We start from the raw sequence: 24,250 nt of genomic DNA on the forward strand, positions 1-24,250 counted from the left end.
TCAAATAAATCAAAAAGACGCCAGGGTCGATTAGGTATTCCTGGAACGGTGGCTTAGTGGTTGAGTGTTCACCTCTGGCGCATAGTGTCCCTGGTTCGATCCCAGCTCGCGTCAAGTGAACTTTGTGGTGGACAAACACCGTGTGTGTGGGTTGTCGGCGTTCTCCCGTTTCTTCCTACTTTACTCATTCCACCATTTCATTTATTTCTCATCATCACCGTCTCCTTTAGCTTAGCCGGCATAACTGTGGGACGTAAAACTCAAAGATTTCATTTTCATTGTTTTGTTTTCGTATTACTAGTAATAGCAGTAGTGGTATTCGCTGTCGTATTAGTATAGTAACAAGTAGTAGTAGTCGTGGTAGTAGTAATAGTAGTGGCAGTGGCAGAAATAGTGGAATTGGCACTAGTTTTCGTAATTGTAATTGTAACAGTAATATTAGCAGTAGTAGTTGTAATATTAGTACTACATACGATGTAGCAGTTTTACCTATCTTCTCTGTTACTGTAACGCACTAACGAGTGTATTATAAGACTTTTATGTCCATGAGCTGTATTATATAATAAACATGGCTGGATAGAGCAAGTACAGATAACAAATAGACAGACAGAATAGTGATATAGAAAGTAAACCTTGAGTAATCTTTCACACGATTTTCCCATTCGTGAAGGACAAATAGACATTGCAATATTATGACGACACATATCTCATTTTCCATTGCATATTGAAGGATTGACTTGCCATATCAGACTTGGTTGTTCTCAGGCCGGTTATGCCTGGGACGTTTGTGCCCGGCCCGTTTAGACCTCGGCCCGTTTTCTGTCCGGCTCGAGCCGGGCACAGAATTTAGATCCATCCGGGCCTGGCGGAGCCGTCTTCGGGCCTGCGTTTGCTGGGCTCTGGTTAGGACATTGGTGTGTAAAGTGAGAGCTATGAGTTTGGCATTTCTCACATCGAAGGGGACAAGTTATTGATGTCTTGGGACACTCAATCTTGGGTAACTTAAGATATGTAAATAATAATAGTTACTCTTCTGTTAGTTACTCCTTCTGACAAGACACTACAAAACCCACCCTAGCGAATGATGGTTAAAACTTTTACAAAAAAAATCTGAAAAGGCTTGCATTGAATGTTTTTCAAACCATTGAATGAAATAATCGTTAATAATACACCCATATCAGAGATCAGATGACCAATTGGGAGATTAATGTTTAGATTTTAGAACTATAAAGCCATTATTTGTGTACACAGAGACAAATTCCTTTATGGTAAACGAAATACTACAACCTAATCGTTCGAATGAGTTGTAACTTCTGAACAAGGAGATAAGTATATAATAAGAACACTAGAAAAGTAGTCTTCACAGCAAAATTGTGCAATAAAGCAATACTACCCCCTTTTAGCAGAGCTTAAACGATCATTTTATTCTAAACTAAGTTTCAGGATGAATTAATAATTATATTAATATCAAACTAATGTTGAATGAAATATAATTACTATGTAATATGAATTTTAACCTTTGTTACAACACTATGTACTTAAAATGTGTCGAAAGGGAACAGCAAAATATCTTTGATCGTTTTTATGCCTAGTTCTTTGAAAACTCGTAACTAAATTGACATTCATATGTCTTTTGCAGGTTTTTCCATTTTGAGAAAAATAAATATTAGATTCAGAGCCAACACTGAAAACTGCCCATATTTATTAGTGTGAAGAGTATCGATATACACTGACATGGATATGATTCACAAACAATTTGTATCTCAGAGTGAGGAAACCCTCATTACAGTACTTAATGCGTGGAACTTCGTGGCTTGGTTTCGAAGTTATATAACGTCGGGCACATCATTTGAATGATTGTAATTTCTTTCAGTGGGAACTACGTACAAGTAATGCTTTTAAATGATCAATGTCAGAAGTTCAAACTTTGAAGAGAGAGAGAGAGTGAGAGAGAGAGAGAAAGAGAGGAGAGAGAAAAAACAAAACTGGGCGTGGAAATATGTTGAGCAACTCTGGGCCGAATTCTGTAACACTTTAGGAACATTTGTAGGAGCATGTTCACAATAATGATTTGCAAAACACCAAAACAGTATGTAAATGTTTAATGTGCATTAGCCAAAAAAGCTATATGGAACTGCAAATAATGATAAATTCAGAAATGCTAAAGAGATGTATTACCATCATAAAATGATTATGTATTTAAATTAAACAGCCAAGGTTAATTGTAGACAATACTTCAATAGATCCAGTTACCATGTCATTCACATTCATTTTATGCGGACTGCTTCTATCCAAGAAGTATAACTTTCGATAATAGCTCCAAAATGAAGCAATTCTTATCCAATATTTACAATTACTTTATCATGGTTCAAGCGCAGGCTGTTATAAAGAACATGTTCTCAATCGACGTTGTTTGGAAGCGTCTGATTTTGTAGATTAACTTTCTTCTTGTGTGGAATTGCACTGTAATTAAATATCCACGATTACATCTCATTTTTTTGGCATCATCTGAATATTCTGGAAATAAGAAAAATATTTGGAAATGTAAATGTCTATTATTCAATAAACACTAAAAGAACGAATTTCTAAATATTCAGGATTAATATTATGGATCTTTATTGTTGTTAGCCATATTTGAAGTGATTTCTTATTGCACTGCGTCAACCTGGAAGTTACAATAATATGTATATTTACAGTAAAAATCTTTGTTACTAAAGAGGGCATTTAAAACATCAATTTTTGTTAACAATTTATTAACTGACTTTAAATACACCGGTAAAATGCATGGAAGAACAAAGTAGAAGCTTAAATGTTTTTGATAAAAGTGTTATGCAAGAAGAATGTGGTGGAAGCAGATATTGATGCCAGTTTGATATTCACGACACGGTACGAACACGCTATACACAGTAACATTGCTCATCTTGACACATATACTACAATACCCGCTTACACTAATACTGAATGTATATGTGAATGAATGCATATCTGCATGTGTATTTTATAATTGCTGTCGATTTTATATAGATGGAATATATCAGTTGAGCGAGACCAGATGATGATCAGACGCTAAAACACAATAACAAACACATTCTTAATATGGCTGTGGTCCAGAGGCTAAAGATGCCAAATTTGAGGACGTATGGCTAGTAGAGTATGCTGAGTTGCCCTGGGGTATGAGGACGGAGGAACTGAGGTATTGTATAGAGTATTCAATTACAAAACTAACGACCCCTTGATTATACGATTTACTTGTCATACTTCCCTAATTTAGGATAAAGATGATCGGATTATAAACCACATTATTCTCATACCAGTAAACGAAAAAACCATTAAAGCAAATGCGGCCACATTCTGGATTTTCTCGCTTTCCTGCTTATACGGACAAACCCACGTACGTCGAAGTGTTAGAGACAGAAATTGCTCTTATCTATGAATATCACTACCCGGGATTCGGCTAGCTACTGTAGTCTCTCATATCAGCCCTAAAAACGTTCTCGGTGGCGAATACATAACAAAAGGATAATCATGAGAGAGAAACGGATCACACCTGCCTACAATAGTGTTCTTGAGCTCACACGAGAGCTATGATTACACTGCATTGTCAATTTATGCCCCACTAACTTTAAATGCACTGATAAAAATGTTGGTCTATGGTAGGGGACCTCGAAAGACTTCTATTCAGGCGCTCGATAGTGCGTTGCGGAAGCATTGGGTGCACATTTTTTTTTAGAGCTGCATTGCATACACCATCGATGGACCGCTGATATGTTAGACTAATCCGTTTTTCAAATCAGCGAAGTAAGCAAGTAACCTATCGCCGCTATAGTACTATCGTACTCGAAGTTAATTGCAAAATAGGTGTTCAGTGGTGTTATCATACCATTGTAGACACAGTTGGTTGGCACAAACGACTACCGGTACACTCTTAGGATAATTCGAAAACCTTCATACTACTAGTGTCATGTCTTATACAGGAACTACAATTTGCCTATGCTTTAGGGTTATAGGTTTTATGGGACCTTTAAACTAAGATCATCATGGTCTCTGAAATTACATTTTGTATTGCGAATTTCGTTAATAGGACGATGCGTAAGTGAGCTTATCGGTCTGTTTATTTCTGCTTCCACCAGTGTAAATAATGTATTTTTTTTTTCAAAATCATATGAAGTGACAATTTTAAATTCAGAAACTTAGATTATTAATACTATAGTACCCGTTATATTTCATATGGAGTTGGTATACCTAAACATTAATGGGTTTTAATTAGTACTAAAAACATAAATGTAAAATAAATATTTTAAGGGAGATTAACAGAAATTTATATTATAAACATTATACCAAATCTACCGGATTCATGAATAAAATTGAACTGGAAACGCTAATATCATTTAAAGATTAAAACTCACATCAATAGAAGTATACGTATCAAATCTCTTACTATGATTTTATTTTCTTCTTTATCGTACCTTACCAAGAAGTCCAGTTCCATCGGTACTGCGTTTAGATTTGTTAATGAAGAATTTTCTAATAAATGGCGATAATAACTGCGGATCTAAATCTTCAGGATTCCGAGGCTTAGTGCAGAAGCTGACAATTAATCCTACAATTATTACAATAGATGCTCCAATCAGCGTGTAGTATCTGAACGACACTCTGTAGAGTCCGAATACAGATTCACTGAAAGAAATGTGAGAACCAGAAACAAACATAACTGTTACTTAGGTCAGAACACAATGATCTATATCGAATTTTCCATTTAAATAGCTAGTAATAGTCCATGTTGTTCGGGCAATAGTCAGCAAACTTTTAAGGGTTTCTTGGTGTGAGGTTGGGATATCTAATTGTCAAAATATTTTTTGAGGGACAAGCATTGTCCCCCATTTGAGTCTAGCATGAGTACATTTGTCTACTCATTACATTTTGCAAGGGATGTATAAAATTTGCATTTTTGAAATTACCGAAAATGAATATTTGGTAGCTTTGTATAAGATCACTGGAAGTAACATTACTAACATTTGGGTTGTATATCTCGTTCTATCGAATGAATGAAAAATTCCGAAAAATCAAATTTGAGAGGTTTTCATTAGTTTATCCCCTGAGATTGTGCTGTATTATGAAACGTGAAGTTATGGATTGGTATATGTATTTTCATTAATAGACGGTATATTGCTACACACCTTCCAAATTTCAGCAGGTGTGTATTGATGCACCCCTCAACTTTTGCAATTGTGAAAAATGACAAATGTTTTATAGGACTCAGGACTCCATTACATATTTCTGTAAAGCTAGGTGTTCTATATTGTTTTCTTCGATAAATAAAAATTGCCAAAAATATAAGTAAGCAACAAATTTTCATATGGGAATTTTTATTCTAATTTATTCTCTATGAAGAGACCTTACTACACAATATGATCATATTGATTGATAAATTCGCTTGGTTTATTCTCTTGGAAATTATAAAGATATAAGGGGTGCGTCCCTCTATAATTTGGTTGGAAAGTGTTAGCCTTCCTCCTAAATTTGGATATTGCTGAAAAGTAAAAATGAAATGAAATCTTTGAGTTTTACGTCCCATGGTTATGCCGGTTAGGCTAAAGGAGACGGTGATTATGAGAAATTAATGAAATGATGGAATGAAGAAAGTGGGAGGTAACGGGAGAACCCCGAGAAAACCCACGAGCACGGTGTTTGTCCACCACAAAGTCCACACGGCGCTAGCTGGGATCGAACCAGGGATCCCATGCATCGGAGGTGAGCGCTCTACCACTGAGCCACCGCGCTCCCTGCTGAAAAGTAAAGTTTTGTAAATGCTATATAGGTCTAAGGAACATACCTTTGTAATCTTGCCTCTTCAATGAGTAAATATTTGCCAAAATAATACTTTGCGATCTATTTTTTTAAAATTAGAAATCTTATTATAGCTTATGGTAGATTTAGAGACATATCTGTGCTAGACAGTACTAGGGATACATATGGTGACATCCTAAAATTTTAAAAATAATATATCTTAGCAACACTTAATGATTTATTCATTGAATTCAAATTATATTATAGCTTATAATACATTCAATATTAGATCCTTGAAATGTATAACTATGTTTACATGTTTTAATATAATTAGGTGGCTCATATTATTCCCTTAAACTTTCATACACATTTTGGTAGGGATTTCATTTTTAATTGTAGTTGTATTATAGCTTACAGTATATTGAATGTTTGGTCCTTGGATATATTTGAAGAAAATTATCAACTGATTAAAGGTGCCACTATATTTAGGTTTAACAAAAAGGTATCATCAATAAGTAAAGATACCTTTCTAAAGTAAGGTCGGTGAATCTGACTTGGAAATCGTCTTAAACGACTTCACGGAAATTCAAATTATCCCGACCAAAATAGATTATGGCCTATAATAGGTGGAAAAGTATGGTTCATTGTACATTTTTATTATAAATTAACAATAACTAGGTTCATTGTGCCTTTCTTGCTGTGATTGTGTAGATACTAATTTTAATTGAAAATTAGGTTTAATCTTGTCCATGCTTCTTCTGTGAAAAGTTAGGAACAAACTTCGGCAGATATGATTTTGTAGATAAATTTCCTTGATTGGAAACATCATTGATGTTATTTTGTGAAAAGGACAATCATTTTCAAGGCGTCCCTTCTGCATCCAACCCTCTATCAAGATTACTCTTACAAAATTTAGGAAGCATCTTTGGGAAATTTAAATTTGGGAGTTGACTTTAAACGAATTAGATGATGTCTTATATGAATGTATAACTTCGTATGTCTTGTATTTGAAGAGTTAAGTATTCTACATATACTTGATCCAATGAAACCAAATTTTAAAGTTGAGATTTTACAAAATATTTTTCTTGTTTTTAAAGTCTTAGATGAAGTGCTAGGTGTTCTATTGGAACAATTGGGAGTTAGGTGCTGCATGCACCAAATAATTTTCGAAAATTTAGGAACTAAATTCGGTAAATATGATTTTTAGAGGAGACTTTCTAAGTTGAAATCATCTTAGATATTTTTTTTGTAGGATGTTAAAGTTTACCATGGTCTGGGCATTATACTGATGTACACGGCCTAAACTTTAGGAACATGATTTACTAGAAACTATAATACTTCGCATTGGATAGTGACGATACGTTGACATATTATCGTACACGGTTACACATTTCTCGGTAGTTAACCATGAAAGAAGAAAATCCCATGCACATATTCAATACCAACTTCATTACCGATTTCGTATTAATGTCTCAGCTAGTACGCTAGTTCTTGAACCATCAGTGTTATCGCAACACGTAACTGATACGAGCTACCTAAACTTTCTTCACGAGACTACTAGTTTTTCAAATGGGGGCGCTACTGTATATACGATGCGTTAGTGGGTAATGGATTATGGAGTTGCCATGAACTTTAGCAGGCCTGTTAGTTGACATTGGATTAAACGTAACTTGGCATATGGATAGCAGAGGTGGTTTTTGCTCCTGGCTTAGGATCGCAGGAGTTGAATCCTCTTGATTACTATGTGTGGGGTCATTTTAAGATACTGGTGTATGCAGAACTTGGACAAGATCAGCAGCACTTACGCCAGCACGTGTTTGATACGTTTGAAAGTATTCGGAGACATGCTGGAATCTATGAATGTGTACGTCAATCAGTACTGAGATGTATCACTACATGTATAATGTCACAAACAAGACGATTCGAACATTTTCTGTGATACCTTCAGGTCAGTATGCTAATTTTCATTATTCGCTGTGTAACTGTAGTTTTTGTTGTTCTGTCTTCGCGTGTCTCACCAACCATATCTGTACTTTAGTAGCGTTTTAAGGGATTATCGTCATGTCCCATGCCTCAACCTGCTCTTGTCCCTGGATTGCCAAGGTTGCATTGCTCATAATTCCATTTATACGTATCTGATATTGTACCCGAATCAAGAGCAATGCGTTATGTTTATTTCGTTGGCAGTACAGGCTAAACGTTCCTCGCGGCATGCCAGTGTGGCATTGCATCTCAAAGATGTGCTGGTTGTTCATAGATGGTATCATTTTGTAACATTTCGGAGATGGACCACGTCCGATCCCTCCTTTTATCTCCTGGTGATTCTAAGCTGTCCAAGGGAATCCCTTTTGGTGAGCGTGTAGGGGCGTTTTTAGTACATTGGTGTTATTTGCAGTCCTTATCACGCTTTGTGTTGCCCTTTTGCTCAATATTTGTATCTGGTGACCTCTTTTTGTTAGGATTATCAAGTTGTCTTTTGACATATCCATGACGAAGCGACCATCCCGCTCTAATTTGTACTTTATTGCATTTTTAAGGTGCAATTTCCTTTGTAATCGTTTAAGTCGACAGTTAAACCTTTCCACAATCGGGAGATATTCTGCATTATAGCAGGCACATCGACGCTTTCTGAAAAACTCTCATGGTAAAACTGTGCCACTATGTTCACCAGACCCCCTTTTTGTTTTGCATATTTTCATGTCTTTTATCGTAACACCCGGTAAATAAGCATTTATTTTATTTATAAACATGAAACCCCAGTAAATGTTACAACCCACAGGTAATAATGTAATATTCTAAAACTGCACCAAAACTTGTTATCGATGTTTCAATTTTTCATTTTGATAAGTTACTTAAAACCGGCTAGTGTTAAAATTAGGTGTCTAGAAATTGAGAGAGTAACACCCAAGTTTTATGTGTGGCATCAGTTACGCAAATTAGTTTTAGAACATCTGAAGAAAGGAGTTAAAGAACTATAATTTTCTACAAGACCATGTATAGTAAGCTGCATCAATTGCCGACACGTTGATCATATCTTTTTAAGCTATAATGTTAGATAGTCACCCTTTTGTGAATGAGGTTATCTCTTTACTCTATTACATACAAATTGGACGCAGAATTCATTTAACTATTGTACAGACGATGTTACTTTAGTTTCATTTTTAATAATAATACTTTATTCACTTTATCGCTCTCAGTTTAGAGTTTATCACTTACCTCGTTTCTGAATAACTCATTGTAAAACTAGTTGTATTTTCTTTCACAAACGTATATTCACATCCTTCAACAGAAAAAGGCATTGTTGGGAAAACAAGTTTCTTTGCGGCAATAGCTACCTGGGCACCTATTACCATCCACGACATAAACGCAATACTAGTAGCAGTTCCTACTATAGCTCCCTGAAAAAGAAATGAAAAAAGATTTGTATAAAATATCAGAAATATAACTAGCATTAGGTACGAAAGTATTCGAAAAGTTTTCTTATATAATAAAAGTTATTATGTTTACTCTGGCTGACTGATTACGGTTTAGTGCGGATATTACCAACAATGCCACTGGTTGGCACCTACAGTATTTTACATTATAAATCCAAAATAAAACCTAGAAGAAAATGTTTTAAGTATAAGATTTCACAAATGAACTGCTGGGATTCCACGTGGCGTAATTTAAAAATTGAAAAATTTTCAGGAAATTCCAAAATTGAATTCCAAATTGAATTTCAATTCAAAAATTCAAAACTTCGAAGTTCAATATACAATGTAATCGCATTAAGAGAGTGTTATTCACTGTCAACATTAGAGCAGAAGCTCCATAATTATGTTTTTAGTTACAAGCATTAAAATATATGAATGAACTTCAAAGTTCTCTCCTAAAAATATCCATTTTGGAGTGGACACTTGGCATCCAGAAGGTCTAAATATAAAATATCTGAACAGCACGAATAACTTTTAAAAATTGAGAAAGGTATTACGGAAAGATGAAAAGAATAATAAACAAACTATAAAATATATAACTAGAAAATTAGCAAAAATATTAACACCAAACGTCTCAAAAGAAAAAAAACAACTCAGACTTCCTCGTTTCCAACTGTCGCTAAATAGATCTTTTAGTGTGAAACAGCATGCGCTTGGCTTAATCGCGGGATTTTCCCATTTCTTCCCATTATATTGTTTCTTTTATATCATTCATTATATTCATAATCGTTTCTCTTAGCCCCAGAAGATACACATGGTATATTCAACTAAAATTATCCTATCTCACAAATACAAGTGAGAATAGGTCACTAAACACCGCATAAACTTCCAACACTCAACTAAGGTTTTTTGGAAGATCCAAACGTTCTCTCAGGTCTGAGTGTTGGGAATATTCTACATGAATGTGTCGAATTATCAACAGGACGAGGCAGTCTCCTGAATACAAACGACAAAATCACACACTAAATAGAAATGTGTGATACGAAAGTTTCAGATATGGAAGCGAGTTAGTCGAACTCTATTTCAGCGGCTAGTACACGGCTACGCCAGCCAATTGATCAAAATATGATTTGCTAAGTGCAGCATATTTTCTTTGCCCAGATTACAATCCGATTACCAGTGAGAGCACATCCATTGGAGAAAATAGCTACTAAGATCAAAAGTAGAGAGTGAGTGTTTGTTCCTGTACGTCAGTGCCAATACGATTGCGGCCTTCTTGCCTATTGTAGTGGCACATATGCATTCCATCATCTTGGTATGTATACAAACGAAAACGAATGAGAGGATGTTAGAAATGGTGTGGGAGAAAAGAATAATTTTAGATATTATTAAGATGACGAAGAGAAACTGGTTGGGACATTGGCTAAAAGGGAACTGCATAATGAGGGGTGTGCTATACGGTATGGTGGCAGGAAAGAGAGGGAGAGGGCGAAGGAGATTATAGGAGACTGTGTGATTATGATTAATTCGATTCCTGGCGGAGTGATTCATCGGGTACACACTCAAATACTAGTTCGGATTCTACTTTCTGCTTGTCTCCTGCAGCTACGGTTTGTAAGATAAAAAGTGAAATTTAATCAACCAATAGTTAATACGAACACAAAACTTGTATCCTAACGGAAGGGAGGAGTTTAAAAAGCATGCCAAAATATAATTTGTCACGAGCCCCTTATGTTTAGGAAATGAAACTTGGCACAGAAACATTTTTTTAAATAAATTACGCTACATTTGTGACAGTTTTCTTTAAAAAGTCTAAGATATTTAAGAGGAAACTATTATTATATTCTTATTTCTGCTTTTGTAAGAAAATAATTGAAAAAGACACTTTTTGATGCGTATTTTTTAGTACATATTATTTTATTCAGCGAAACTTTCATTTGATTTATGGATAAACATACTTTGCTGCTACCGGTATATTGAGCTCATTCGTGGCTAAGCGGTTAGCGTACGCACCTTTGGCGTAGGAGACCCGGATTCGATACAAGGTCGGAGCTCATGTGGTTCGGATTCCACGTTAATCAGTAGGTTCACATCTCATATAGCCTCGCTGCTGAAAGGGACGTTAAACTCAAAATCAACTCCTTCTACCGGTATATTATATTTTTTCTTGTCTTTCCTCTTGCTTTTATATATATATTAATTTATTATTGGTGTAACATCGAATATGATTTATATCCAGGAAAACTTAAACTACTGCCCATTGAAGCATCATACCTTCGTTTCATGCACTTCGTGTTATTGTGCGAATATATAAATCATTTATCAAATATGCTAACCAATTGTAAACAACGATACTTGTTTAACAAATATGTCTATAGATTAACTGGAGTAAAATAGAAAATGGCAGGAACGATTAAAATGGTGCACATCAGTGAGTCAATCCCCTGTCAGCTATACCTTGAGCTTATGGTCTTTCCTACTCGAGATGCGATATGGCAATTTAATCTGACTATAAATCACCAATCTTTTGTAGATTAATTATTACCAATTGTTTTTTAATTTTCTAAAGAACTTTAAAAATTCTTGTATGTGGTTAAGAGAATTGAAAATTCAACATTTCAGAGAATCTAACCGGATTCATGCAGTTTATGAATCTGTAGATATATAGTAACAATAACCTTTATTCTACGGATTAAAATATTTCACATATAAAAGTTTTCCTATCTATATATATAAAAGAGAACGTACAAAATCCTTTGTCCGCTCATCACGCTAATACGGCTGAACCAATTTCTTTCATTTTTGGGGGGTTGTTAGGATTTGGACCCTAGATGGTTTTTATCATATCACTTTAATTTTCAATTACCAGTGTCTTGAGATAATTGACCATTCAGGTGTCCATACGTACAAATCCTTTGTTATTAGTTCATCATAGGTAAAAATAAACGTATTTATATACAACCCGCATGACCGTGGTACTCGGCGGGTTAACATAAATGACAGGCGCTATAATGTTAACATTTACTGCACACTTGAAAGCGAAAAAGTAAAAATTATCTAAGTAACAAAGTTTATTGCGTTCCGGGGTGACCGCAGCGAAGCGGGGCGGGTTAACATAAATGAGAGGCGATATAATGTTAACATTTACTGCAATCTTCTATGGTTTTTATCATATCACTTGAAAGCGAAAAAGTAAAAATTATCTAAGTAACAAAGTTTATTGCGTTCCGGGGTGACCGCAGCGAAGCGGGGTGAACGCTGCTAGTATCTAAATATATATGAAACTTACTTGTGGAAAGACATATCGTCTTCATTTTTAAATCTCCCAGTACAACAATAAACCGTTAGTACAACAATAGAAATTAGGATTTTCTTCTTACAAATAAACTTCACTCTAACATATACAGTATGGTGTACAATCGTGCGTTAGCCATACAACACTAGGGGTAGTAGGGCAACGTGTGCTGATCGTACCTCTATTAGGAACTCTACAGTCCTTGTCTTATTTCTAAAATACAAAATTATAGTAAGAAGCTTAAGGAAGATCTTAAAATTTCCTACTTAATTATCAAAATTGATAGGAAATAATCCAAAAGAGTCGCTTTTCTTATTGTTTTCTTACATTTAAGATTATTAATCATAAGAATCTTACTTTCGTGTTGGCCCATGGACAAAGAAGTCCGAGTGTGAAAACTCCTAATATGGCTCCTCCACTTATACTTTCCAAACTCATGCAGACCTACGGAATATAAAACAAACGCCAATTAAAGGAACGTATTATAATGCTAAATATTGTACGTTGCACCTAACGAAGCTGGTTACTCACCTGCAAAATTCCTTGTAATTTTTCTATTAAATAAACGAGTCCTATGCAGATAATTGCGAAAAGGACTATCGTTGTTTTCATAAGTAAGGCAGCCTGTTTCTCTGACGGATTCCTTCTTAATAAGCTTTTCCAAAAATCCTCCAATGTCATTGCAGCAACTGCATTTAGCGCCGATGACATAGAACTGCAAGTAAACAATACTGCTTAATATATATATTTGAGTATTCAGGAGGATAATAATAACTAACTGTTATATCATATTTACTTGTACATCGTACTTGGACATTGATTTTTGTTTAGCGTTGAATCGATATTATTTAGCGTCCTTTTCAGCAGAGAGGCTATACGAGACAAGGAGTTACAGCTTAACGTGGAATTCGAACCACATGAACTCCCGAATGAAAACGAACCCTGATCCCTCACGCCAAAGGCGCGTATGCTAACCACTTAGTCACGAGGAAGCTCATCCTGGACGTTGTGTTTTTCAACATGCTCATAAGAAGGCTTCAGCATTTACAAGGAGTTCTTGTACATAATTATGACTTCGAATCTGGATATTATCATTAACTATCTTTTTGTGAACAAAATGCGTATTCTAACGTAGTTGGAATTCGAAAAGCGCGCCAAATATAATATGTCACGAGGCCCTTAAATTTTGAAGATAAAACTCAACACAGAGACTTTTTGTTATAAGGTACCGGACATTTATCCCAGTTTTCTCAAAAATGTATAGGATGGGTATGGGGGAAACTACTATAATGTTGTTATTTCTGCTTTTGGATTGATAAAATCCTGGCTGCGAGTAAATGGCTGAACTATTTGGAATGAGTTCTTTCTTTAACATAGCCCTTGGGTCACTTTGGATTTCATTATTTGACTTTGATTGAAATACTGAAAATATGGGAAGAAAATAGCTCAAATACACCTCAAACATTGGTTCACTGCCAGAAACATGCGTTTCGTCTAGTATATTTCCGCAAAATGATACAATCAATTTATAGTTTACAGTACATAAGATGTGTAGTTGGTACCCTGAGAATGCTAGTGTTGTACTCGGCCGTTATATCAGTTTGTTGGTTTACCTTTGTTGTTGAAGGGGCAAATGGTAGTGGTGAAAAACGGGAGGCCTCTCTGAATTTCAAAGAAGTCGACGTACAAATAAATATAAATACAAATAAACATACAATGCAGAAATAGTGAAAAGTACATACAAGAGAAAATGCAAGTGCAAACTATATTTACAAACGAAAAGAGATACAGGGAGAGAGAAGTTGAAAAATCAACAAACAAAAGAAGGGCTAGAAAATGAAACAAATTATACATGTAAATTTTCAATTATCAATTTAAAATTTTTATGATACTTTTTCAAGCTTATTTTGGGCCAATAATAGGATTGAAAGTTTTGGGGATCTTTTGTAGTGTAAAAGAAATAACTATATAAAGAAAAAGAAAGGAAAATGAGAAAAATAATGTATAATGTTTAATTTAAAACGATAGGGCTTTATGCCAAAAACAGAACGAACCCTCGCCCCATTCTGTTAAGATTAAACCACACAAAAAGATTTGAATAGAAAGAAATAACAGAAGTATTGGAAAGTTTAAAAGAGGCAGTTGGCCTTCCCTAAATAAGACCAGAAGAACTTGACCAAGGAGGGGGAAGTGGATGCTAAAAAGTACAAAAAGATACAAGAGATGAGATTCTGATATTACAGAATTCCAAAATTCGCCCCCACGTCCGATATTCCAATATTCTGGAATTACAGTATTCCCAAATTTCTAGCTGAAGTTTTAAGACTGGAATTCCTGGACTACAAACTTTCAGGGATGAAGTTCCAATATTCACGATTTTGGATTTTCAATGTTCTGGGCAGAAGTATTGAGATTTTAAAATTGCTAACATTTAAAATTCCGGATTCACTATGATATTCTCTCGAGTCGGGAATTGGTAGTTCTATCCCGATAGATTCGATTTTAAGAACCTGTTTTATCTATGTCATAAATTATGGTTCTGGTTTTTGTTTGTTGAAGTTTAGAGATGCTTTTCAGGTCCATGATGGGCGGATGTCGAACTTGATTTTCCGGAGGATGGGAACACTATAATGCGTTCACATTTCAATGACCTCCACCAGATGTTAAACTGGATACCATATGCACCAAAGGTTCAGGTGTTAAACATTAAACTAAGAAGGAGACAATTTTTACCATAATATGGGCCTGGTAATCTAATATCCTCACATAATCACGATTAGTAAATCATCCGTTAAGAATAATAATTGGAACAAAGGAATGCAATGAAATTGAGGACCAAAACGAGCACAGAGCCAACTTCACGTATGACTATAGGAAGTAGGCAAGCTGGATTATATTAGGACATTAACGATGAATAGATCAGCCATATAGTTCGAAAGAAGAAGTAACAAGGTTCTTTCGATCATACCGTTCCATCATAAACATCTGAGAGAAATGATATATGTTTTCAGGAACTGAGCAACTGTGCTGTTGGCGATGATCAGAGGATTCGAAATTGCAAGCTGACCACGGATATTAAGATTATGGAGCCCTTGTTGAACTATGAATTTTGGAAAAAGGTAATTTCATATATTGATTTATTTCTTCTGAAATGATTTTGCTATCTTCTATAATTTTATTTGTGACAAACCTCTTCAATGTTAGACGGTCTAGACTTGGTTTTCGTTTACTATTCATCCCTGGTTATATGTATCCTCGAATTTTGTAAACCACCGCCTTAGACACTGCATCTTTCAGTACGTCTAACAATGCCAGTCTTGTATACACTTACTCTAACTAGGAACCCACAATTGAAAATAGGAGAGATCTCTTACACTGTATCACTAACGCCTCTACTGTACGTATGAATTTCTACTACAACGGCTCCCGTACTATTCACCATCACCAAATATAGAGCGAACAGAGACAGTTAAAGTGCAAGAATGTGCAATGGAACAAAATCAGACAAATAACGTGCTGCAGCATATAGGTGTAGGGGAAGTCAGTTTAACATGAGCAGTCCGAAAATATGAACAGCAGGAAGCTTCAACTCACACAGCACACATATACCTTGCGCACAGTGGCGTATTTAGGGGGGGCTTCCGGGCTTAAGCCCCCCCCGAAATTTTACTTACTATAGTAAAGTATATGAAATATCTTGCAGAATTTTCACATTTTCAGGCAAAGCCCCTCCGAAAGTTAGCAAAGCCCCTCCCGAAACAAAATCGTAAATACGCCACTGCTTGCGCAAGAGAAAAACAACGAAGTTCATAGCATTGTTTGGAGTTTCATGAATTTGCAGTGGGTAGCCGAATTTCGTTCGTTGCAGTTGTTGTGAAATAATAGACAAGTTTACAGGTACGGAGAATAAAAAAGTGTAGCTTTTTAGAGCTATAATTAAATCAGGGTAATGGATAATAAGCTAAAACTTGGTATCTGTGCGTTGTATATAATTTGTGACTGGATTTATAGTCAGTTCTGCCTAGGAACATAACGCCAGTCTTTTGTTCACTTCTTTTCGGTAAAACAGGGTTGTCAACCACAACACGTTAAAATATCATTAACAGTCGGTGAAATATGAGCTTTTGAATTTAGTTTAATATGGGCACACATATTTTTTTTTGAAAATAATGAGAGAAATGGACGTGAGGAGCTTTTGCAGATGCTATCTAAAGTAGACATTCCGTAATAACATAATTTATAATAACATGAATGATATAACTTCTACAATCTTCAAGTTCATAATCAGCTTGAATACATTTCGTCGATTTCCAGTGTATCACCCAGTCCTGTGTGCGGTGGGTGTTGTCACAGTCTATACGTGCGGAGAAGGTGAACAAGCAGACATTATTAGTATTTTCATTAACTATGCTCATATTCAACTGACTTCCCCTATCCATTATTTTGTTTACTATATACATATATATTCAAGGAAATAATAAGAAAAATCAAGATCCAAAGTGTAAGCAAAGCTAATATATCTATATATTAATAAACAGCTTGTGTTAGAGCTTCGGTAATATATCATGGTTTTGATCAGAAAATGTCCAATGTAAATAGTGCTAGAATATCAAAACTCTAACACCAGTTACTAAAATAATATTTTGATCTGATTTGGTTAGAGTTTGAATCTTGACATATATTTTAATTTTAGAAGTTATACATTAGATCCAAAACTAGAATGAGAAGATATTTAACAGAAATTACTGAATTTATTACCTTAACGTCGCACTAAATATTCCAGCTATAAACAGTCCAGGAAGGCCTGGAATTTTTCCTAGAGTTTCCATCGCTAAAAGTGGTACCATCTGATCTCTTGCCTTAGCGAACTACAAAACATAATGGGTAATAGAGTTTTCGTATGTTGTTTATTTAAGTTTATAATTTCTTATATTAATAGTTCAGTAATAACAAACTTGATGAGTTTTCAGAACTCATATTTCAATTTTAGGAATTGATCTCTACATAATATACACCTTGCAACAACCTGCTATTGCTTCCTAACAATGTCTGTATAAATAACATGTATAAATAAGTATGTATTTATACTTTTGCACATAGTTTCTAGATAAAAATCGTATCGATAGAATTATGTCTAAAGATTCTTTATTTCGGTTAACATATTTAAGGAAATAATCTCGAAACACAATTATAATAAAGAATAAAGGTAATTACTTCCTTTTTATTTAATTTTCTTTTTTCTTTTTGTTGTGCATTTATGTTGAACCCCTTGCGTTCTTTTCCTATGTGCATGCTGAAATACCAGGTCTTCATTTACTGTTAAGAGACAATCTAGGGCGTTATATAGGGCATGGTTATTGGGCACTCACGAGGAGAACATCCATATTACTGATAAAAAATATTTGCATTGTGGACCATTTGGACTGAGAAACGGAAATTTTGATGTTCTGAAGGGATTTTATGCTATTTCAAGTTGGCAACATTGACCGGAGATCAAAGACAAAATTTGTTTTTTTCTTTTTCCCTGATCTTTGCTAATTCTTTACCGTCAAAACAAACACAAGTGTGCACTAATTGGATGCTCCCTTTCGCCTGCCATCTACGGAGAGTAAACTTTTTTTTTCTTTTTGCTTTTCTGGCAGTAATGTGCTGTCACCTAGGGAGAAATAGTAGAACTAACTCATGTCTTGCATCCACTAAAAATCATCATTTCCAGGATTAATGTGAACCTAATAAAGGATACATTTTCATGACATCTCCATAAATCAGTGGCGTCCGAAGTATTTTTAAGCTGGGGGGAGGGACAAACTGATTTTGAACTACTGTCTTGAAAATAGACTGGGGAATTAACATGGGTAAGATAATACGAATATATATTCGTAATGTAACGACAATTGGATTTGGTTGGATAACAACAATAATAATAATAATAATAATAATAATAATAATAATAATAATAATAATAATAATAATAATAATAATAATAATAATAATAATATAATGCAGATGTAAACAGTTTTGTGAGGGTTTCTATCTACGAGAAGCATCTTGATTTACATTAAAAGATCAATTAATCCAGTGCCAGTTTTGTGCTGGATTTTGGTTTGGTGCAGAAATTATCAACCATTTAGATCACAGTTGAGACCATATAAAATAGTAAAAATTGTACTACTTACAAAAAATGGCTATTTGTAACTACAGTTTCTACCATTTTATATACATATTTTTAACTGTGTGTAACTGTGTTGGAAATACCCACACGAACATTATTCGGACAATAAAGTTCGCTTTTCTAATGTGCTCTGAATCTGTCTGTGGCCTCTTTCCAGTTCTTGAACCCTATGGCCAGAAAAGTCAATTCAGCGTCTTGCAACTGTATTTTACCTGTCAATTATATGCCTTATACAATGAAAATAAAACATAATTTTTGACTGTATCACAACGTAATCAGATAATGTATGAAACCATTTCGCGCGGCGTGCAGTTCATGAAAAATTGAAATCCTTATTCGCCTGAGTTTTATTTTCTAAAACAGGAATTTCAAACGTTTTCCCGTGATCGGTTACACAGGATCTTTCATCAGGTTCTTTGGCAAGTGCTGTGTGGGAGTGTTGGGGAAATTTGTCATAATTTCCCTGACGCTTTGCTCAATTTGCTGCTTGGAAGTGCTTGTGGAATCCTGTACTTCAAGTGAGGCACGTTGCAGAGAATTCTGAGATGCATTTTGTTGTTATAAACTTTCTGTACCAACGCTGGTACTGGTTGTTGGTTAAGTTTTTTTCATAAACACCAGGAAGACTTGTATTATTCGAAACTGTTTAAGTTGGTGATGTTAACCATGTGTCAAGAAGGGTTCTTTTTCGGTTAGACATAAAATAAGGAATAAAGTTAGAAATAAGGTAAGGAACACATGTGTAACATATAAATTTCCTTTCATCCCAACATAAATAGCAAACGATTTAGTAACGCAAAGTTAACTCTTTTATTTCAATGCCAGACTGATTTACAGGTTTCAGCACCCTCCTACAAGGACTAAGTGAACGTTATGTGATTTGGGTAGTTAGTGGGTTTAGGCGATCGTTAATGCGCAAATTGAGTGCTCCTTCCGAGAATTTAATGTGTTCACTTTGCTTTCTGATGTGCTGGTAAAGCAACCCAAATACAAATATCACTTGAACCAAAATTTCAACCCGGTGAATATTAATTGTGCGCTGAAAAATTGTTGCTAAGGTTCACCAAGTAGTAATTAGACCATCAAATTTCTGGATGGGGTAAGATTTGAATTTTTATGGGCCCTTCAGTAAGTTTGGCTATATTGGCCCTTCACGCGACTGAGGGATGGTGTCCCCCGACGAGTATACAACCTGGGAAAGGAAAAAAGGAAGGAAAGGAAGAAGTAATGAAAAGAGGAAGTCACTGCCCATATAGAATGTGCCATCCCAGCATTCGCCTGAGGGAAATCCTGAAATAATCTGAGTCACGATAGCCGGCCTTGGGGATCGAACCCCGGACAAACACCAAAACAAACAGTATTATTACACCAACGCGGTTAGTGCACTAACTCAACTACGAATAAATATACTACGGTATGTAATTTCTAAATGTTGCGATATTCTTTTAAAAATATCTGTACTGTATATATTTATGCAATAGCATTTTCTGATTCCCACCGTCTTGTTTTTTTTTTTGTTCAAGAATGCTGTATTTTTTTACTTAAAAAATTACTCTCGAACTCTGGTATGATTATTGCAATTATTCCATTAGCATTACCCAATGATAATGAAAAATATTAATTATGATATTTTTACATACCACTCATACATAGAGATGCAAGGGCTCGGAAAGAAACCGGCTTTTTTGAAAAAAAAGTCGTTTTTTTCTGCTTCGCTTTTTTGCTTGGTAAATTTTGGGCTTTTTTGAAAATTCTGCTTTAAATTGATAAAGCAGACTTTGTTTCGCTTCTCTATAACACAACAAGTCATTTAATTAGTGGTTGATGCTAATAATAATATAAAACCTCGAAAATAAACTATGAATTTCGAAAAAATATTTCAAACAATTTTTCTTCAACATATTTACATTATGAATTCCAAAGGATTAACCAATGTATATAATAAGAATTTTTTAACCTCCTATATACAAAAGTAAGTAGAGTTGGTAAGAACCATGGTTGTCTTTGAAAATGCCAAAGCTACGTCGGCAATCGATAAATTTTGCCAATTTCTATCAATATATTTAAGCAATCTTGGCTTCTTTATAAAACAACATGCATTTACGCATGCAGAAATATAGCTACAATTTGGTTTCGTTTCGTATGTTTAGGCTTAACATCCTTACGAAATACCGAGGTTATCAAGGAAAAGACTTTCGCTTAAACTGACATCCGAACCGCTACTTGGTTTACGCATGAAAGAAGGGTTGTGGTTCGACTGAGAATTGAACATGGGACACCTTGATTAAAAGGTGAAAGGGAAATAAAACTATTGCAGGTGGTTTGATGTCTGGAAACGTCACCATGAAGTTCACACGATTCGCATTTTTCGTTCTTTTTTATTTTTTTTTTGTTTAAACCAGTTAGTTATTTAAAAAAAAGTTTGTGTAAACCAGCCAACCCTAAAAGTAAACACTTCTTTTTAAAAAATACACCAATAACTAGCAAAATTGTATGTAGTATTTTTACTTCAAAATATTCCATACCCTCTTTTTGAAACAAAATAAAATTAAAATAAAACATAAGAGAAATACTCAGATTTGATACACTTAAAGGGTGCACATCTAGAGCTTTTGGTTCTGTATATTCTTGAAATTCTACAGTTAAGTTTTATAGAACCACCATCACAGTTTACCCAATCCTCAAGTTTTCTGAATTTTTAAAAAGAGAGATTCAACATATCATTACGGACCCCCCCCCAAAAAAAGACTACGGAATATATTTAAGTTAAGCTAAATACAACTGCACAACAAACATGACTGAATGATTAGCTTTTGCGCTTCTATTGGGAAGTCCGGGATTCAACCAGCATTCGACCATTCTGATAAAGCTTTTCTTCATTCCATCTGTGAATGTAGAATTAGTGCATGTACTGTGTTGGCAGACTTTCTTTCTTATTGTTTTTAAATCGTTATTATTACTAATTACCAGCAGTGACGGTTTTCCGAAGGTTAGGGGGCGGTTTTCGGACTGAAGCCTGTTCCCCAAAGTTACAGAATGTCTGCAACAAATGAAATATCTATGAGTTATGCCTTTACTCATAAACTTTAAGCTCCCGTCAAATAAAAATTACGAATGTTTAGAAAAACTAAACATTAGTAAGAAACCCTTCCCAAAATACTTTTCTAAATCCGCCACTGATTCTCAGTATAAAATGATCTTTAAGGTTGTATCTGGAAGATTATTGCTAAACATATAAACGAAACGAAATATTAGTTATGCCTGTTCTCATAAACTTCAAGCATCCCAAATAAAATTATGACTTTTTAGAAAACGAAACAATCAGAAAAAACCCTCCTAAAGTACTTTTCTAAATCCGCTACTGATTATTTGTATAAATTGGTATTCAAGGTTGTGTCCGGAAAATTATTGCTAAATCACTTCACAGCTACAGTATAATAGAAGTGTGCAAGTACGGTTTGAGGGATATATTGAAAAACGTACACTTTGACGGATAAATAGAAAAACGGGCAAGTTTAACTTTTGCGGTAGAAGCTAGAGTACTAAGCTCTTAGAAATGAAACACGGATGACAAACTAAAATGATCTAGAGAAGAAAAAAGATGTCGATAACTCAAAAGTTAAAATAAAATTAAATAGCCTCTAAAATTGTCCTCAAATACTATATTCTTCATGTTAGCTTTAATTCGTAAAACATGTGCTCCATCTATCTTGATGGTGAATTTCAGAGCGAAATACCGCATTTAGGTCATGGAATTCTTATCTAACTATAGAATATACTATAAGAAAGCAATTTAGATAGAAAAATCATGAAAATGAAAAAAGCCAAAATTTCCAAAATTCTCGTTTTTTTCCCAAAAAGCCGGCTTTTTATGTAAAAAAAAACCCATCGATTCAAAAAAGCCGGCTTTTTTGCATCTCTACTCATACATAAGTAGATCATAGAGATAACAATTACTGCTTAAATACAGTCCTTTGCATAAACGCTACAATAGACTGTTGATACTTTCTATAAGAATGTATGTAGGTTACTCATTTTTCTGAAAATATTTACATCCAGTTCTGTATTTTAATTTTACTTTTTCTTTGTCCAAAAGTCGTATATCATAGGCCTAAGTTTCACCTCATGCTTGCACTTTTAATATAAAAATGTATAATAATTATTCAGGAAACATCATTACCAATATTAGATATTGACATAATGTTGACAGTAAATGTATTCACGGAAGAACATGTGAACTCCGTCCGCCCCCTTTCACGAAATCAAGCATTTCGCTGTAAATTCTGTTTGGAAGTTAGGCACGTACGCAGGAATTAATTTCGGAAGGGGTCCAAATCTTTTCGAGGGTCAAAATCTAACACGAGGATAGATTATATTAATTAAATATACAGACAATTCGGGATTTCGTAGGAGGTCCGGACCCCTAGGACTCACCTCCGCATACATCTTTGTCGCAAGTGTCCTTGCTGACGTTTGTGAACGTGTCCCCGTCCTGTCCCCTCTTCAAGCAAGAACGTCCTAAATACTGTCATTCGTTAGTGCTCACAAGGGATACGTATTTCCTCATTATAAAACCTACTGCACTCTGCATATTGTTTGTGAAAATGATTTAAATTTATAGAAAATATATTTAAATGTCCTGTTACGCATTTAAACTATTATCTTTTTTGAAATTTGAAATCTCACTCAACGACTCGTTTCATATTGCAGATCTACGAATACTTAAACAATTCTTAAAGAATTTACAGTGTTTTGAGAATGTATACCAATGGAAATAAAGTAAATATTAAATTATTTTTCCTAAATTTTTCTCTCTAGCATATGGTCAGAAAAAGCACTCGGTCTCGTATCTCAAGGAGAAGGATGAATCTCGAATAGGGAACTGTTTCACATTACCATAAAAAAAAGTTCATATAATTACTCTTGTGTGATGATTTACAGTCTGAAAGTGGAGGGGCAAAACGAGTATCTTGAAGTCCATGAAAATTTCAGGGAGGCAGCTGTCCCATTGCCCCCCGGTTCCGACGCCCCTGGCATAGATGCACTAGTATGTTGCAACGGAATGTTTTGGGATATCCACATGGATATCACTGATACGAAAGAGGTTAAGAAGACTTTTTGCGAAGTTCAATAATGTTTAGATAGAGTATAGGATATTACAATTTCATGCTCATTCTATAGCTTAAAATACAAGTATACGTTATCAGATAAAGGGTCTTTCCTAGTAAGATAGTGAAATCGACCCTTGATCCAAATTGGGTCGCTATTGACCCAAAAGGTTACCCTTGACCTAAAACTACCTCAAAAAAAATTTTGACCCCCCATCCCCTCCTCTTACCGAATTATCGTATCATACATGCTAAAAATTGAATATTTTTAAATTTTGGTGGAGGTGATCGAAAAATGTTGAAAGTTTCACAGATTGTAGATACTATTTAGATGTAAATATGCAATTTTTTTTTAAATTCATCGATGAGTATTTTCTTTATTTTTGCGTGTTGAAAATTTTAAAAAATTTAGGAAAAATTTGGGGGGGGGGGACACGTCGCTGATTTTTTGGTTAAAAATTTGTTATACCCTTAG

At 34.7% G+C, this 24,250-nt stretch overlaps 2 protein-coding genes across 2 annotated transcripts; both read right to left on the reverse strand.

Moving 5' to 3' along the window:
* Window positions 1-2,319: 2,319 nt before the first annotated feature.
* Window positions 2,320-9,179, reverse strand: LOC145669286 (sodium-coupled monocarboxylate transporter 2-like). The gene is made up of 3 exons (XM_081737604.1): window positions 9,004-9,179; window positions 4,467-4,677; window positions 2,320-2,517 (listed from the first exon to the last, which is right to left on the reverse strand). The coding sequence occupies exons 1-3, from the start codon at window positions 9,147-9,149 to the stop codon at window positions 2,491-2,493; spliced, it is 384 nt and encodes a 127-aa protein (XP_081593730.1). The 5' UTR covers window positions 9,150-9,179; the 3' UTR covers window positions 2,320-2,490.
* A 3,658-nt stretch (window positions 9,180-12,837) lies between these two features.
* On the reverse strand, window positions 12,838-15,937 carry LOC145667753 (sodium-coupled monocarboxylate transporter 1-like). Its single transcript, XM_081735196.1, has 3 exons — window positions 15,870-15,937; window positions 13,027-13,210; window positions 12,838-12,939 (listed from the first exon to the last, which is right to left on the reverse strand). Exons 1-3 carry the CDS (start codon window positions 15,935-15,937, stop codon window positions 12,838-12,840), a joined length of 354 nt encoding a protein of 117 aa, XP_081591322.1.
* Between the last annotated feature and the right edge of the window lie 8,313 nt (window positions 15,938-24,250).

This window comes from Thermobia domestica, chromosome 13 (assembly GCF_964235325.1).
Source record: "Thermobia domestica chromosome 13, izTheDome1.hap1.1, whole genome shotgun sequence".
NCBI lineage: Eukaryota > Metazoa > Arthropoda > Insecta > Zygentoma > Lepismatidae > Thermobia > Thermobia domestica.